The following is a 20,238-nucleotide window of genomic DNA, read 5'->3' as shown; positions in this document are numbered from 1 at the left end:
TCTGTACATGTTCACTGTATCCAAATTCCAAATCTGAAATCCATTATCCATAAATTGTTGATAATTGGACACACTCAGGACGAAGACGATAGTGCCATTTCAATATCGAGGGCGAAGTAAAACGCGTGTTAAAAAGTAGTCCGATTTACACTCCACATCAATTTGTCTCTATTGTTAAAGCTGCAAAGAAAACAGGACGGACCTACAAAACTAAAGAAATATCCCATAAGGACTTTTTTAATATCAAGAATCTAGGAACAAGTTACAAGAACGCAAATTACTTCAGGAACACAAGGAAAATCAACGAAGTAAAGGTTTTGACAGTGCATCAAAGTCATCCATTGTCATTTTTCTACAAAACATTCTATTTCGACGAAGAATTTCAAGAAGTACAGCTAAAAAAATGTCCTTCAAGAAGTAAAACCAAAACCGAGATTCCAGAATTGCCACATGTTTATAATGAAAAAATAGGTATAAGTGAGAGGAAAAAGGCAGATTTACTAGATCTGATTAAATCGAATCACATTCCAAGCTTCTATAAAGAATTCTTTGAATCTCTGAAAGTGTAGACAGGTGTTGTGAACTGTGTTCAAAATGTTGTGCTGTAGTTCATATTTACTGGGCAATTTATTTCTAAAATAATTGTGTGTAAAGAATTTTAGATTTTGTATAATGCTTTCTCAATCTAAATTGTTGCTATTATATTATTTTTTCTAATATAATTCATAGTCGTGTATTTAAAAATAGTCTTTAAATTATACGGTTAATTATAAAGTATTATTTTCATAAAAAGTTATTACATTCGTTTGTCAATACAGTAACATCTTCATTAAAATTTAAATTTATTAATGAATGTCACAGAGCATCCTTTAATATTATTGTGTAATGACATGCCAATAAATTAATCCATTGCATTACTTTATCGAAAAATTACTTTTCTACAAACACAATAATTGTGGAGTTATTCTACAATTGCAATAATTGTACAATTATTGTACGTCAGGTAAATATTCTTACTGTCATAACTCAAAACGGACACATATTTATCTAAAAAAAGAACGACACAACTTAAAATAATTGTTGAAATTATTGAAATTAAATAATAATTATGGTACTATACACTACAACACTAGAAATATAATAAATGTGCAAAATTGCATTCCGTTTGGAAAAAGCATGGGCCTACAATTTGATTTTTAAGAATATGAAAATTTTAAAATGCTTCTCCTGTAAAATTAACACTTTTTGAGTTGTCACTCTTATCGCAAATGAGCGATATGACAAAGAAAACTATAATTCATGTTTCAGGAGGAAGGAAGACAATTTTGGGAGCATATTTCATTATACCTATATTTAATATCATAGCCATTTGATTAAGCAAGAAAGAAGTTTTTTCAGCTATTGAACGTAATACTTTTTGTTATAAAGAAATATTTTAAAACTACTTTTTCTACGACCTTACTGAAATGAAGTTATTATACAATGATCATCTGTATCGGAATGACATTCATTTCGATACCATTAATTTCGAGATGTTAAATGCTTTAATCAAACTGATTTTGCAGGTAATAAAGTATTGCTCTCTTCTACAGCTTCCTCCATTATTTCCATTTCATAATTGCTTGAAGCAGATATTGTTCAATAATTGTTTTTATTTCAATTAACGCTAAAACTTACAAAAAGGAACTGCGATTTTATTTATTTATTTTCATACCTATAGGAACTGCAAATAAGAATCGCTTGCACGATTTTGTTTCCCACTGTCTCAAACGTCATTGTTTTGTTTCCCACTATCTAAAACCATATTCATACTTCCATATTGACAATATAAAGAAATATGTACAGTATCTAAACACTAATTTTAATTTTTAATTAATTACTTAATTTTTGTCTAACCGTACTACAGATCGTAGAAAAACAGTAGCATGTAACTCTCATATAATATCTATTAAGACACTCGTGTCTCAATAGCTATCATTATATGATCATTGCATGAAACACTATTTTTCACGTACATCACATGTTTCAAGAACTTTATGTAACATCTCTTTTTCTTGGAGGTCTTCAGTTATTGCCAACTGAAAGAAAATAATTCTAGTTACATATTATGGTACCAGTCAACTCTGTTATGTGATTGTCTATTTTGTCTATCTGCTATAGTTATGGAGAAAATTCAGTTTATTTTGTGGTAAGCTAAATCATTCGAAACTGTTAGCAATCTCTACCAATTGTCCGCAATAATAATTGTCTATCTGCTATAGTTATGGAGAAAATTTAGTTTATTTTGTGGTAAGCTAAAGCATTCGAAACTGTTAGCAATCTCTACCAATTGTTCGCAATAATAATTGATTACAGCTCAGTTAACTGGGTTACTAGTTTACATTTATTTATACAAGTTTCCGCGCGAGGAGAGATTTCTTAATCACAAAGTCGAACTCAACACCTTGCGTCTTCTCTCAAGCCCGGGTGGAAGTTTCAAAAGATGCCAGACGTAATACTCAGACCGGAACGTGCGACCCTGATGTGTTTCATATCGCTGTCGGATACTTATTGCTTTAGCCTCTTTATATGACGTCATCGAGTTGCTCTTGAAATTCCTTTTTCCTCCTCACGAGTGGCGGCTCTTATTGAATCCCAAAAAGAGAAGCAGTTTTCAAAGAGTGCTGCAATTACTTAACGAGATCACTAGAGTCGCGACTGTATGAAATTGCAGCTTGACGTTCAGGCTTCCAGAAATGCTCTCTTATGTCAATACTTCTCTCATAAATTACTACATATAATAGAGGGAAACTGAGTTAATTTGGTTCAAGTGACGTATAACACTCGATGCGACAAATATACCTGTTATAAAAACTGCAATACAGGAAGGAGGAACTAAAAAAAATGCCAGGAGTTAAGAATGATGTAAAGAAAGTATTTAGTATTTATAAAATAAAAAATAAATATTTTTGACGTAACGCACACTCGTTTAAGCAAGCTCGTGTTCGGGGTGGTTCTTATAAATAGCTATTTTCTAGAAAAGAGCATAACAACGTTTCAATAAAATTACAAAGCCAATACAATAATTACGAAGATGAAAGTAAAGAATCAAGTCAAGAACAGAATATAAACTGGAATGAATAAATAGTATACTGAAATTAAGAAAAGTAAGAAAAGGAGAAGAGACATGAATACCAAATAATTTGCTTATTTCTTTTTCTTAAATTTATTAAACTCTAAATAACCTACGTCAGGATTTATTATTAAACTAGAGTTGCATGAATTTTAAAGGCATGTTGGGTTCGATAAGTGTAGTATCAAACAAATAGTGTAGGTTTTTTCAGTCAAATCACTTATCATTAGTACATATGTTGAACCTTTATGTTAATACATGAAGTGGTATTTACAAGTTTTGCTAAATGCCAGTCAGGCAAAAATTATGAACATTTTTATGAACACTAAAACTAAATTACTAACAACAAAGGCTAACCTCTGGTTTAATAAGCAATGCCTATCATTAGGCGTTATCCCCAAATATGCCACTATTCCGCTACGTAATAAATCTTTAATAGCAAAAAAGGTCAAAACTTGTAAATACCACTTCATGTATTAACATAAAGGTTCAACATATGTACTAATGATAAGTGATTTGACAGAAAAATCCTATACTATTTGTTAGAGTTGTATAACTAACCTTAACCGTAACTAAACTTTTCCCTTACATTTTTATTGTACTTTTTGACTATACCATGCAGGCTTTGCTTTGTCGTAAGTTTTAGTTGCCATGGTAATATTTTACACTGCAAGGTGCAATCAGGACATAGTTAAAAATGCAAGGGAGAAGTTTTTGATGTCACTTTATATTTATATATTTGTTAAATTTGGAAAACATTAAAATCGGAATAAATAAAAGTTGTTGGGTAATCAATTGATTTGTTTAAGCAAATTTTAATTATCCGTTTTTGAAGCAATATGAGTGGAGAAAATGTGAGTTTTGTTTAAGATTTCTTTCCGCATGATTCGCTGTTCCGATTATGTCGTCCCTGATGAAATCCAATGAAATGCAAGTTTGTCGTGTCATTTATGCTCATAAAAGTCTACATACCATACTAAGTGTCTTTTCGAAATGCACATCAAATATCTTTTAACCTCATTGTTTCTGTCTTGTACTCCCATTTATAAACTCCTCTTTTCACGAAATTCAAGCAGAATGTCGCCAATATTCCCTTTCCATTGTTATAATTGTATGTATATGAATGAATGAATGTATATATTTGTCTTTAAGCAATATACCTTTCGGTGAGGCGGCACTTCACATTCCTTGTATGTATATAAACATTGCATAATAAATTGCAAAACATCTAATCCATTACCAGTACTTTCAACTACGGGGGTAAAAAATGTATTTTTGCATCCGTTATATCTGTTTTCACCACAAGATACGATTTAGAAATAATATGAGTTACAAATATTTCCATTATGTGTGTGTTTTTAATTTTTATTTGTTATTAATTGTTGTCACTAGCTATTTTAACATATAAATATTTGAATTCGCCACAGTGTTTAACTTTTAAAAGCCAAATTTGAGTTCTATCTTCTTATTAATACATGATTTATATCTTCAATAAAATGTTAAATGTTATTTATTTTATTACTCAGTAATTAGCTTCTTAATTATATACTCTACTTTCAGCTTATCAGATAGGGTAAAGGTTGCTAATATTGTGATGTGATTAATATTGTGATAGTTCTATTTGAGAATTTATTAAAATTTTACTGAGCGCGAGGAAGATCGGTTTTGTACGTCAACATATTAAGGGAATGTTCGCGGACAAGTTTCTGCACAAAACCGGTCCTTCTCTCGCTCAGTAAAATTGTAATAAATTCTCAAAAAGAACTGTCACAATATTACTCGTATCACAATATTACCAACCTTTACCCTATGCCTGATATTGAAAACGTTGATTTAATCATGTCATCTGACAAGGGAACGTTCAACAGTGTAAATTCACAAAAAGAACTGTCACAATATTACTCGTATCACAATATTACCAACATTTACCCTATTCCTGATATTGAAAACGTTGATTTAATCATGTCATCTGACAAGGGAACGTTCAACAGTGAAATTCACAAAAAGAACTTCACAATATTACTCGTATCACAATATTACCAACCTTTACCCTATGCCTGATATCGAACATTTGATTTGATCATGTCATCTGACAAGAAAACGTTCAACACTGTAAATTCTCAAAAAGAACATTACAGTATTACTCGTATCACAATATTACCAACCTTTACCTTATGCCTGATATCGAATATTTGATTTGATCATGTCAGCTGACAAGGAAACGTTGAACACTGTAAATTCTCAAAAAGAATTATCACAATATTACTCGTATCACAATATTACCAACCTTTACCCTATGCCTGATATCGAACATTTGATTCATCTGACAAGGGAGCGTCCAACATTGTAAAGTTGGATAGGACCTTCAAATTTGGTACACTGAATTATCGCATTTATGACAAATTTTCTACCAAAAAATAAAACCAGTAAGACAGTTATATAGCAATTCCAAGGAAAATTTGTTCCGTTGCCGGGTATCGATCTCGGGATCCTTCGCTTAGCGCACGAGTGCTCTTCCGACTGAGCTACCTCAGGAACTATACACGACACAGTCACAATTTTTCCTTTATGTCCACACAACTCAAATGGGCTGACAAGACGCCAGAACCCAACTTTGACTGCACACAAATTCTATGTGACTTAAATTGTGGCTTCCTGTTAACGTACTTCCAGGAACGAAAAATATTATACAAATCTGGCTTTCAGGTAATAGCTCCCTGTAAAGCAGGTTTGAATAATTTCAAGGAAAAATTGTTTCTGGGGTAGCTCAGTCGGGAGAGCATTCATGCGCTAAGCGAAGGGTCCCGGGATCGATACCCGGCCCCGGAATAATTCTTCCTTGAAATTATTCAAATCTGCTTTACAGAGAGCTACTACCTGAAAGCCAGATTTATACAGTTATTATAGTACTTGGAATATTAGTAGTACTGTAGTTTGGAAGCCCTGATGCTGTCGCTCTGAAGAAGGCAAACTACGTGCAGTACCTGTATCGCGAGGCAATGGACAGCAAGTGCGCAACCTGAAATCGAAAATAACAGTGTACTGTCGCTATAGAGTTACAGGTTTAATTTGGGAGAAATTGAATACTACACTAGTCTAATTGTTCACGTGATGGAATCTTTCACCATATTCTCATAAACACGAGCAATTAGTAACTTGAATTAAATTACGTGAATCAATTTAAAACCTCAAGTTACTATTGCAAATACTGCTTGCTTATTAGTTATTGTTTCAAAAAGAGAAGGTTACATCGATGTACAATTCATAAAATAAAAACAAGTTATCAATTTTCTTTGCCATCGTAGTAAATTAAGCTGAGAAGGTACTGCCTATCTCAACAATGTTAATTTCATGAAGTTTGGGTGCATGTTACAAAACACTTTTACAAATATCTTCATCATCATCATCTTCTTCTTCTTATTCTTCATCTTCAGCTTCATCTTCATGGTAGGCCATCGGCCCGTTCCGCTCTCATAATTCGTCTTCCCATCGTCTTCTAGGACGTCCCACATCTCTGTGACCTTGTGGCTGGTATAATAATGCTTGTTTAGTTAGGTTAGAAGGATCCATTCTTAAAATGTGTTCATACCATTTTTGTTTGTAACTTTGTATTTTTTCATTTACATTAAAAATTTTGAGTTCTTGTCTTATTGTTTCACTAGGAATATGGTCTTTTAGAGCACATCCTGCAAAGTATCTGAGGAACTTCATCTCTGACGTTTCTAATAATCTTCTGTCTGATCTATTCATGGCCCAATTTTCTGGTCCATATGTCACAATGGGAACTGCCATTACTTTATAAAACTTTAGTTTTGTTTCTTTTGTTGTTTTTGTTTTTAATGTTCTTTTAATCGTCCCACACATGCTTTGAAATTTGTAATTTTTTTCTTTTATATCGTTTTCCCAATTATAAGATATGTACATCCTAAATATTTAAAACTCTGTACTTGTTCGATAATTTAATCGTTTAAAACTATTTTAGATCGAACTGCATATTTCCCTCGAAAGGCCATTGCTTTACTTTTTTTGTTGAAATCTTGAGATTATAATTCTCCATAGTTTTTTTGAGCAGTAGTGTGGCTATTTGTAATTGATTTTCTGATTCTGCACATATAACTTCATCGTCTGCGAACATAATTGTGTCTACAATGGTAGTTCCTAGTTTAAAATGTTTACTTAGCTGTGTTTGCCATTCTATAACAGCTGCGTCCAGGTATATATTAAATAAAGTCGGCGAAAGAGGACAGCCTTGTCTTACTCCTAAGTTTATTTTTTATATTTTAAAATTAGTGGAATTACCATTGTCTATAACAATTGCTGTATCTTTATACATTATTTTAATCATATCTATCAAATGTTTTGGGTACGGTATCCTTTTTCAGTCATTATTGTCCAGAGTTTTCCTCTTAATACGTTATCAAACGCTTTAACGTAGTCCAAAAATAGTGTGTTTCCAAAAAAAAAAAAAAAACAAAAACAAAAAACAAAACTTTTACAAATATCTATTATAAAAATGGTGTTGTAAAGAGACTATAAGGTTCAAAAATTAAAAAATAACACAGTATATAGCTTGAATGATGCAATTTATTGGAATGTCTTCAATTTTTTTTTTAAATTACACATTTCAAGTGATCCCCTTGGTATCTTATGACATGTTGTAATCTTTCACGAAAATTGTTCATGACACTTTGCAATAAACCTGGGGTTTTGTTGATTTATTGCACTACGGCCTATATCCTGTTCTTCAGATTCTGGATAGGGTGTGGTCTGGTTTGAAACACTCTTGCTTTGAGGTGTCCCCACAGAAATAAATCAGGAGCTGTTAGGTCTGGGGATCGATCTGGCCAATTGATGTCTCCAAATAGAGAAATTATGCGTCCTGGGAAGAAATTTCTCAACAATCGCTGGCAGTATGTGTCTTGTGCAATATCCGACGAACTGTCCTGTCAGATATGCGCACTGCAGATCTTGACGGACTTCTTTGGATATTTTCTGGAGTACGAACATAACGCCCACTACCATGAAAAGAAGGTTGTAAAGTGCCTCTGACATTAAACATGTTAAACCAACTCACTACTGTGTTCCTCGAAGGAATCCTACGGTGCCTCTGAACGTTGAACTCACGGCGAAATCGACGTTGTGTTTGAACAACGGACTTATTTTCAATTAGAGCTGTGCGCTTTCCCTTTCAAGCCTGCCTATCCCGTGTCATTCAGAATACGTCTAACATTCCGCTCTTGATCATGTAGATAGATAGATGGATTTATTGACTAATATTATACATACAAATTTTATATTATCATAATTTTGTCTAAAATCCAATGCACGGGTCTTCTGACCGTACGTGCTTTGTACCCAAACAAGTCCTCCTTTGTAGGTTCTCCCCCCACCTATAATTACATCCAAATACTCTCTAAAAGAACACACATATTAAAAATGGAAATGACACAATAAAACACGTTATACAGTATAATATATCCTAACCTAAAAGACATAAAGTGTACAGTTGGGTGGATACTATTATCCCTTACTCAGTTCGCGTCGCAAACTTCGACAGCTGCAGCTCTAATCTTCCTCGCCTCCAAGAGGAACAATCCAGTCTTTTGTTCCCATTCTCTATTCCCCATGAGGTAAAGACATGCAAGCGAACTCCCACTCTGACTTAGCATCGAGGGCGGTAAATATTTTCTCCGCACCTGTTCCAATTCGACACACAGTAATAAAATATGCTTATAGGAATCCTTTTCTTTGCAAAGCGGACAAAGACGCTCCCCTTCTTTGTTGACAATTTTATTACCCTTCCATGCCCCCAATCTTAGCCACGCTAAACCTGCTCTGCTGTCTTTGTTACAAGAATTTATGTAGTCACACCTCCCCCAGTTAAGCATGAGATCTGATTGTAAATGTAGTGAGGACTTTTCCTAACATTGGAGCTCAATCTCTTGCCTCTAGATATCAATTAAACGCATCTTAAAATTACGCCATACATTCCTCCTGTTATTCTCTCCTTTCTCTCACACCCATGCCATTTCTATAAGGATCATGTAAAGAACAGGCCGAGCTCAAGCTTGCCTGGCATTACCCGCTCCTTCTCATACCAAGCGTAGTATAACCCAAGCGAGCCCAATGGGTTGTTACGAAGCTTGTGTGTAGTTTAACTATGCGCTGTTGATTCTCAACAAGTGCAAGACAAGTTAAGGTGCGGAGACTATGTTCTGGTTAATGGAAATAGGAATGGATCTGAAGTCTGGAAAAAATTCTATTGTGTAAATGAAAAAGAAACACTAAAACCAGTGGTTGCTGCGAATTGCAATATGTGTGGGAAAATTTTAAAAGTGAAAACAGGTACTTCAAGCATGTTGCGTCATATATGTATTTATTTATTGATTTATTTATTTATGCATGTATGTATTTATTTATGTATTTATTTATTTATTTATTTATTTATTTATTTATTTATTTATTTATTCATTCTGGTGTAGTTAAGGCCATGAGGCCTTCTCTTCCACAACACCAGGAATACAAATACAATAAGAGAAACAAACAGAAAAATACACTATATACAAAATAGAGCTACACAAGAAATAGAGAGAGAGAGATAGAGAGAGAGAGAACGCTATAAGCAAAGTAAAGCCACACAAAAATATACACAGGTTGCAGTCACACAAACTTTAAATGAGTGACTAAGTATTATAATTAATTGTATTCTAACTAATTAACTAACATAAACAAGAAACTTGCAATTTTAATCTAGATTAAAAAAGAAAAAGAAAAAAAAACACAAATCAATACTTCTAGCAATACCTAAAAACATTAACACAAAATTTTCTAATTTAATTTTGAATTTTGATATAAAGTCCGGCAGTCCCTGACGTCATTAGGTAACGAATTCCAGAGGCGAGTATTTCTACAGTATAGGAAGATGAGTATAAAGACGTTCTATGATGAGGGATAGAAAGAAGTGCTTGATGTCGGTTTCGAAGAGTTGTAAGAAATTGAAAGCGCGATAACAGATAATTCGGAGTAGAAGTATGCATGATTCTAAACAGAAGTGGAGAGAAATGTTCAAGATGGGTCAAATATTTTGGAAACTGATAAGCATTTTTTAGTGTAAAGGTGAGTGGAAAATTTAATGTGCGCGAAAGACTTGAGACAATTTTCTACTGTAGAAGGGGAAGGATTCTTAAAATTGGGACAGGCCCTATTGGATATATTTTTTTGTCCTTAAAAACAGCATTTATTTAGGTCTATTTCAATAATTGAAATTTTACGAGAAATAAACTTAGAAATTAACATTAAAATAAAAAGTTAATAGTTTTCTTAGACACAACTTTTATATTTATTGAATCCAGTACTGATTGTGAAAGCTAACTACACGTAAAACAAAACAGAAGAGGCACGATAAGAGCCTGCCATCCTAGGAGCAAACTCACGTGGAACCCGACTCAAACACAACACATAAACCACAGTCTACTATATACAGTCACGAAGCTTGGGATGGTTTTTTTGCCAACGAGTTGCATTTCTCGCGATAGTTGCTAGCCGCTTGGAGCGCTGTGAGTACTAGGAACAATAGACTGTGTCACTGCCATCGTGATCTAATACAGGTCGTAAGGTTGGCCATGTGACTCCCTTAACCCGATCACGAAGGGCGGCGTTTCAAGCATATAAATTAATTGGCATGCATAAAGAGGAACATATATTTCTCTAAAATGTAGTGTAATTGCATTAATAAAATTTAAAACAATGATTAGGAGACACTTCAGACATAATTCTTTGCGAGTTAAGGTGTAATATTATTTTTGGTGTGAAAATTACGTTGTTCGTATGTGTAATACCTGCCTTTATTTCGATTAAATATTGCGAAATTCTTGTGCATTCATTTATGCACGATTCAATAATTTTCAGTTGCACTACACGAATATTTAGATATGTTGAAATTATAGGTTATGTTTACTGTACCAGTTGCCCCTTTCTGTCTAATTTTAGTGGTGTCCAGTGCCCTGTCACTACATATGTATGTTATGTCGTATGGATATTATACGTTATGTTTACTATATTTAACTTAGATTCCTATATTCGCAATTATACATTATAATTAAACATAATGTCATGTATGACACCCATCACATTCTATTTGTATTTTAATACTACAATTGAGTACTGAATTATTGTATTTATCTACTACCTAAGATAGGAAGTAACACAATCGTACGTACACTAATTTCATAGGAGTGGTACGGTAAATTTTCTGTCTACAATTAAGGAAGGTAGATGTGCTAAATTAAAATCACAATATAAATTCGTTTTTATTGAACTTAAAAATAGCTTCCATTCTAAACTTGAAATGTTGACGCGAACAGATTATGTTAACATGTAAAATTCTCTTCACATTAAAATAACACAGTTTTGTAATTATTTCTGCAACATATTATGCAACAAGAAGTAAACGGAACTTATGGACAAATTACACTAAATAAAGCTTAGCAATGATAAGCAATAAAGTTATAATATAATATTTTACTGAGCTCCATACACTGAAATAGAAACCCCGAACAAACATTACGGCCTAGATCGAAAAAGCATTGACTGTGCCGTATTTCGCTCTGTTGTGAAAAGTTGTGTAAACTGTGAAATGTTCGTTATCGGTTGTAATAACTGTAAAGGCTAAAATAAAATAATTTGAATAATAATATGGGACAAGACGTTTGTAGTACTATAAATTGTAAGAAAAATAGGTTAGAGTTATCCTTCTTCAGAAAGATCCAGGAAGGTGAGTTTATAGAATATAATATTTTATGAAAATAATATATAAACCTTATGTATTTCATATTTCAATAGTGGAAGGAAGGTGTTAATTTTTTCAAAAGAACACGATATCGGAAGTACAATACATTTTATCGTCTGCTAGGGAAAGAGTCTGTGATGAGGCGATAGTAGCGATCCTGGTGGTGAGCAACTATCTATGGATGCGTATTTCAACTGTCTATGTTTGCATATTTAGTAAGTATTAAGCTTCTTGACTGTATATAGTAGACTGTGACATAAACTTGCTTCTACTGTTGGGTTAAATACGCTCTTGCCTGTTCACCAGTCCAAGCAGGTCAGGCAGGCTGAACGTTGTAGTATGCACAGCTCTACTTTCAATATAATATACTGATACCACAAAAATGCTTAAGTTAAATGGCCAAGCACCCATTTATTAACAAAATTGCATGTTTCGAAGTTCATGTTGCCTTGACAACATTTCATTTTCGCTACTCTCATTTTATTTTACATCTCTACCAATCTAATCAGAACCTACTGTCGGACCCTGTATAAACATAGACCAATGTGAAAATATGTTATAACAATATTTCGAATTTAATACATATTGCTAACAGAAATTACCCTCTACGTTGAATACAACGTTGATATTTCAGAAATTGAAAAATTAATGGATTCATTAGCAAAACGCATAATGTAGAGGCCCCAGGAGTAGGCGGCGTAAACATTACATTACTAAAATAGCCACCATTGGAAGCCAAATGTAGACTGCTAAATTTATATAATATATTCTGACATTTTAAATCTATACCAGTTGAATGGTTAACAGCTACATTTTTTGAAATTCATAAAAATGTGTTCGAAATAAATGCGACAACTATGCAGTAACATTTGAGTATAATAACTACTTCCGTATAATAGCTATTACTCCAAGTGTTTCTAAAATGGAAAATAATTTACTGATTTAGGAAAGGAAACTCCATCATATGTGATATAAACATACTAAAACAAACAGTACCTGTACTCAAAAAGGATACGCCATCAATTAAAAGAATGAATTACAACTAGAGATGAACAACGATCGAGAAAGCAAGACTAACAGCGCCCGCAAAGCCGAAAACCCGCACGACAATGTTGTATACGTCTCGTCGTTGACGTAAAGACTGCTTGTGAGTGTTTCGAGACGTCGAGATTGTTCACTCCCGAAGTCCCGAACGTCAATCAGCCTTGAATCGCCACTGTTGTTTATACCTGACTGAATTTTTATCTACTTTGGCAACTCTTATGATATGTATAAACAATCAAGCAGCCTATTTGAAACATCATCTCTACCTTTCAGTGTATCATAATTCTTTTTTTTTTTAGTAGGTTATTTTACGACGCTTTATCAACAGCTTAGGTTATTTAGCGTCTGAATGAGATGAAGGTGATGATGCCAGTGAAATGAGTCCGGGGTCCAGCACCGAAAGTTACCTAGCATTTGCTCGTAATGGGTTGAGGGAAAACCCCGGAAAAAACCTCAACCAGGGAACTTGCCCCGACCGGGAATCGAACCCGGGCCACCTGGTTTCGCGGCCAGACATGCTAACTGTTACTCCACAGGTGTGGACATCATAATTCGTTCCCCAGTATTTATTTATTTACTAGGCCCTTATTAAAAGGCTAGGAATTTTTCTTTTCTTACGTTTGAAATCAAGTGTGCAATCTCAAGTAAAAAGATATTAACGTTATTTTTTATGTTTCTTAGAAATGCAAATTTATTTTTGAGAATTGTTTTTTTTTTCTATTTATATAACCATAGATAATATATAATAGAACCAGAGCATTTTGATAAATATACTTTCTGTTTTGTCTTTTTGTCTCATTTAAACATTTATAATGCTATTTATTTCAATGATGTATGTTATTCAAAGTTACGAAATCTTTCCACACCTACCAAATGCTATTTCGAATGAGCGAGACTCGAAGCGCACGAGAATGACGAGCCGAGACTCATTTTCATTTTTTTCATTTCATTTATTTTATTCCATAGATCTTACATGAGCAATGAAGCATTAAGATGTGGAACAAGTCAAAATTTTACAATATTGCAGTTAAAATTTTTACAAATTTTTACAGTTTTACAATTTAGTAATTTTCTAAAATTTTTACAATTTTTTGCAATTTTTTACAATATTTTGGCGAGATGTAGTGAGATAAGGTGAGGTCCGAGGATTCGCCAAAATATTATCCGGCATTTGCCTTTTGGTTGGGGAAAACCTCGGAAAATCCCAACCAGGTAATCAAATCAAAGGGGAGTAATCAAATGAAAGGGGTTGATGCCGAGGACTCGCCATAGACCATCCTGCTTCAGTCCCACGGCTGTGGAAAACCTCGGAAGGAACCAAAGACCAAAGGGGGATCCAACTCAAGCCCGAACGCAGCTCCGGATCAGCAGCCCAGCGAGTCTGCCGACTGAGCTACATTGATGGCTTTACTAAAAGTATACAATACATAATCAATCAGATTATTAAATTCACAAACGCGAGTGATCATTCATAAGTTGAGCTATATGTATAAAACAATACAAGTAAGCTAAGTTAATTAAATTTAAGGCATAAACAATTCAACCAGTTGTGATATACAAAAATTGATAATACATATCATGCAAACTACTACAAATTACAAACACAAACAATTTATCAATATAGCTATACGGATTACTATTCAATTTAAAGCATATACAATTCATCGGAAAAAACTATACAAATATAGCCTATACAATACTCGAAAGACAAATGCAACGAACACAGCAAGCGAGAGCGGCAGTTGGTTAATCTGTCCTTAAATGTGTTGTGAATTGAAATTTTGGCTTTCTTACTTAAAGATTTAATGAAGAATTAAATTTAAGCATGGATGATGAAATCGACCCTAAATCATGGTATGTTTTTTTTTACCTAATTCACTAGTTTCGATGTTACTTGCATCATCTTTTGAATCCTAATCCCAGGATCATACGAGATTGCATTCAAGAATGAAGTATTAATTTAAATTAAGTAGTAGATACATAGTTTGTAGTAAGATAACAGACTCGTTTGGAAAGAAAAGATCTTTTAACCATTGGTAACATTACATTTCGAAACAAATAATAAATGATCTAAACCAAACAAAACTTCCATTCTCTCTCCAACAAATATAAATTATGCTACCTTCACGAAAACCTCTGCTAGAGATCATAAATTTGCTGGCCTTCTGTAATGACGAAGACAACAGCACGAACTTTCCATCCCGTACGGACGGCTACACAGATTACAGGTGGAAGATTATACCAGTCATAAATATCAGGGTATGAACGTCGGACGCGCAACCCTATAAAAAACAAGCGCGTGTGTCAAAAAAGATAAGAAAGTTCATGCCCACACATATAAATGCAGGACAAGCATCATTGCCCCTATCTCTATGGCGACAAGGCGGCCTTTGTTTTACGGCAAACAGAATGTTTCATCGAGGAATTAGTAAAACTTTGCTTCAGAATATTCCCTCACTCTTAGCAAACAAAGAACGGTTTCGAGTTGCTGTGGTAGCAGAGGGGCTTATTATTAATAATAAAGAAGTTTGTAAAGTGTAGCCCGCATCCTCTGAATATGAAAAACAAAATATTGACATTGTTTAAGTCGAAGTACAGTAGTGGCATAAAAAACCGGACCGACCCTTGTAGCTGATTTCAGAGCCTTGTTCACTCCAGAGCACGATAGACTGGTAACTAAGATTTTCGTGGTTCGAATCCTGGCTGGGAAGGAAACTTTTTTTTGTTCCTTATTCTAATTTATTCCCAATACTTTTCGATTACTGGTATAATTCATGTTCTGTGAATAATAAGTTAATTAAGTAGTAAAATATCGCAGCAACCGAAAAATACGACTCCTCCTTATTGCTTCAGAAACAATCGCTTCTTCTATGTGAGTTTATCTTGCGTACACATGCATGTTTCTTGAAAATTTGCCTTTTTTTTGACATTTTTGCTATCAAAATATTCTGGAATATTGCGCATAACATAGCTACAATAAAACACGCTTTGCACTCTCGTCGGACTTTCCGATTTTGCAGAGCAAAAAACACACACTTAGTCTTTTTAACATTCTTTTAACAAACCACGATTATTATTTCATATTTTACATCATTGTTTTCTGAACGCAATAGAAGAAAGCTCCCGCAGTTTTAGATAAAATTACCATTAGGACAGATCTCCTGATACTGAGCTAACTTTTATGTTAGGTCTCGTGTATAACTTTATAATCAAACCGATCAATCTCTAAATACAATTTTCATTGCTATGCATTACTGAGTCAAGGAAAATATTATCTGGGATTTTTTGAATAAACACAAGAATATTGATGAAAGCATCATAAAATTGGAGAAACTATGTAAACTTCAAGCATGGACAGACATTTATGCTCCAGTGAACACGAAAATTTAATTTGATACATTTCATGTTCCTTCAGAGTCATTATTTTAAGGTTGGCCAGTCTGATGCTCTTCCCATTGCGGTATTCGAGAGTAGTTTTCGTTATCAGCAAGATGTTGAGCGTGTTGCTTAGTTCGTGACGTTCTAGGAGCACGTCCGGGCATGCAAAGTGCCTCTCTGATTTAATGAAGCCGATGTATCAAATTAGCTACAGCATCCTTATCAAGCTCTGTTTGTGCACGTGCATTGTTCTCTGATTATCAGAACCAGCGCATTTCTTCGTGATGCGTGAAATTAGAACTTTATTATGAGGACTCAGGTTTCGCTTTCGCTGATTTTATGTAGGTTAAAGCTTAGATTGTATTAATATTGTGGTTACCACTCCGGTGGCTGAGTGGTCAGACCACCGGCCTTTCACGCAGGCGGCCGGGTTCGAATCCCGGATAGGTCTGGGATTTTTATTAAAAAATTCTACTACCATAATTGATTTGTCGGTCTGTTTTTGAGACATCCTATATAAATGAAAGTCATGCAAAATCACGGAAGATTTGAAACTTTTCTAACTTTGTTAGAAAGTAGGCCTAAAGTTTAATAAAAATAATAATACAGTTTTTCATAAAATAATCCGGTTTTGCAGATTTTAGCCAATTTCAAAACATCCACATATTGTACCTACTTACTTCCTTACTGGCTTTGAAGGAACCCGGAGGTTCATTGTGCTCTCACATAAGTCCGCCATCGGTCCCTATTCTGAGCAACATTTAATCAAGTCTCTACCATCATATCCCACCTCCCTCAAATCCATTTTAATATCATCTTCCCATCTACGCCTCGGCCTCCCCAAAGGTCTTTTTCCCTCCGACATCCCAACTAACACTCTATATGCATTTCTGCATTCGCCCATACGTGCTACATGCCCTGCCCATCTCAAACGTCTGGATTTAACGTTCCTAATTATGTCAGGTGAAGAATACAATGCGTGCAGTTCTGTGTTGTGTAACTTTCTCCATTCTCCTGTAACTTCATACCTCTTAGCCCCAAATATTTTCCTAAGCACCTTATACTCAAACATTCTTAACCTATGTTCCTCTCTCGAAATTAGAGTGCAAGTTTCACAACCATAAAGAATAACCGGTATTGTAACTATTTTATAAATTCTAACTTTCAGATTTGTTGACAGCAGACTGGATGATAAAATATTCTCAACCGAATAATAACAGGCATTTCCCATATTTATTCTATGTTTAATTTCTCCCGAGTGTCATTTATGTTTGTTACTGTTGCTAGCAGGTATTTCAATTTTTCCACTTCTTCAAAGGATAAAATTCCAATTTTTATATTTCCATTTCGTACAATATTCTGGTCACGAGACACAATCATATATTTAGTCTCTTCGGAATTTACTTCCAAACCTATCTCTTTACTTGCTTCCAGTAAAATTCCCTTCTTTTCCCTAATCGTTTGTGGATTTTCTCCTAACATATTCACGTCATCCGCATAGACAAGCAGCTGACGTAACCCGTTCAATTCCAAACCCTCTCTGTTATCCTGGACTTTCCTAGTGACATACTCTAGAGCAGACATCTCCAAAAGCGTACTCGCGAGTAAGCCCCTGAAATGAACCGAAGCCAGTACGCAAGGAGCGCGCTCCGCCTCACCCATCCCCATTTGTACTGTACTCAATGTTTATGCGCAAACGAAGAGCAGTGGCGGACTGCCATTATCATTGTGTTGGTCGGAGTGTTCCAGCGTTTCACAATGCCTTCTAATCATGGAAGTAGTACAATCAAGGATGAAAGGGAGGTGAAATATACTTTCGTGTTAGTGGAGAGAATATGAAAAGTTTAATTTGTTCGAAAATTCTTGAAGGGTGTTAAAATTCAACATGCGACGACACTGCTCGAGTCTTCGCAAAGAATATCATACAATTACAGGCATGTTGGACATGTGAAAATAATTTATTTTGGACGTCTGTATACAGTAACTGTTGGTTATACATATTAATCAGCATATTACGATACGTTTACACTCAGTTTCGCATGATATACTTATAGTTTTTCGTTTCATTTTAGGTGAAATACGTACAAATATTTTGATAAATTTGAAACAAGAAAATACAAACCCAAATCACACACGTATCCTCAGTCTTAAACAAAAAAAACTTCTTGCTAGCTATGTTCTAACTTGGAATATTCGAAAATCAATGACGCCCTTTACAGAATGTTTTCTAGATATAATGCGAAATGAATTATTGCATTATTGAATATTCCTCAATCAAAAGTAGAAGCTTCACAGTATGTTAAAATAATATACAAACGTATGATATTTCTTATTCTTTTGATGTTATTATTTGTAAACATAAGCCGATCGTTGCCGTAATCCCTCACTGACCGCTCCCATCTGTTGAGGTACGAGTCTCTCCCCCTTCTCTAGCCTTACAGCACACTGTGTTCGGCGGGCAGCATCGAGAGCACGAATGACTATACGCTTTTTGGAGACCTCTGCTCTAGAGCAAAGTTAAGAAGTAAAGGTGATAGTGCATCTCCTTGCTTTAGCCCACAGCATCCACAGATTGTAGCTTTATTTATTGTCTAGCATTAATAACTTTTCTTCTGGTAATGAGCAGCATTGAGAACAAAAACTTGCGCAGTAGCTTTGAAATTTGTATGAGATTCCACATTGACAACATTTAACCTATTTAAAATTCTGAATACTGATGAAGCTTTGTTTGGGGACATGAGATTTCAAGGTTACAGAATTACTCATTGCTGAGAAAACATTGTAGAATTTCATCAATTTTTCAGTACTCAAATCAGTATCCCCACTTAATGGTGTACATTTGATCCTGTTTGCTACTCACACAACTCCAGGGCTTGATGCTCTTCACTGGCCATATTACAGTAATGATTTTCTCTTCATGGCTCACGGTTGTCCCTATTTCCTGAACAATGCTGTTTCCTTGCTGTTTCAGAACCTGAACGAGTCAACAACTCTCCCCACAACAAGTTCCCCCCGGACAATGGGCCCGCCGTCAGCGCCACAAGTGAGTACAGACCATTTATTTACTGACAGCTAGATTTGTTTTCAGTTCAGTGCGGCATTGATCATATTATGCAATGCAACAGGGCCTCCCGCAACCTCACGCATCACGAAGCTCTTCCACAATCATGTTTTATGTATCATACAGTTTCATATATTACAGCAGTTCATGTACTTCTTAACATAGTTTTAACATCGTATGGTTTTAAGACGCCGGTCTTCATTACCATTACTAGGCTCAGTAGAGCAGTCTTGAGAGAACAGATAAGTTTATATATAGTAAGGTAGGTGCTCCTGTTATGGCCATGTTCTTGATATGGCCACCCCCCTATTGTGAGTTAGTTAAACAAACAATCCGCTAAATTGCAGCAGCATCCAGTGAAAGGGCATCCTGGTATGTTACTTGATCGTTTTCCATCCAGTCAGATTGAGCAATATGGCGTCAGTTGCCTGTTTTGCGGTTTTCATGTGACCTCTTCTTATTTTTCTCTGGTAAGTCTCCTTTGTTTTATGCATGTTTTTCAAAGACTTGTTTCATGAAAACCATCGTACTCCATTCAGTTTTTAATGTTCTGTTGATTGGCGTTGTAATCAAACTGAAAACAATTACGATTTGTAGAACATGGAACAAGGGTGACCATATCATGTGCACATGTTCCTGATATGGCCACTTGGTAGACTTTTGGAATGTGGGGCTTTTTGGACAATTAAAGCACTTTTATGGGGAAAGGAAATTGTTTTAAGAAAGTCCATTATACTGAGAACGAGTAAGAAAAAAGTGGTTTACATTTTTTTTTTCAAAACGGCGGCTAGAAAAATTCTCAAACCTTAGCATGGCCATATCAGGGACACCTACCTTACTTAAGTCAGGCAACGA

At 34.7% G+C, this 20,238-nt stretch overlaps 1 protein-coding gene across 1 annotated transcript in view; it reads left to right on the top strand.

Annotated features, from left to right (window-relative positions):
• The window catches only part of LOC138711652 (procollagen C-endopeptidase enhancer 1-like), a 1,452,145-nt gene extending 1,432,754 nt beyond the window's left edge, over positions 1 to 19,391 (top strand). The window contains exon 8 of the mRNA XM_069842784.1: positions 19,294 to 19,391. Within this exon, the coding sequence (XP_069698885.1) occupies positions 19,294 to 19,391 (98 nt within the window). The remainder of the gene's footprint in view (positions 1 to 19,293) is intronic.
• The last annotated feature ends 847 nt before the right edge of the window (positions 19,392 to 20,238 follow it).

Source organism: Periplaneta americana, chromosome 13 (genome assembly GCF_040183065.1).
Source record: "Periplaneta americana isolate PAMFEO1 chromosome 13, P.americana_PAMFEO1_priV1, whole genome shotgun sequence".
Taxonomy (NCBI): Eukaryota; Metazoa; Arthropoda; class Insecta; order Blattodea; family Blattidae; genus Periplaneta; species Periplaneta americana.
Note: the sequence above shows the minus strand (reverse complement) of the source record. Positions and strands in the feature narration are given on the sequence as shown.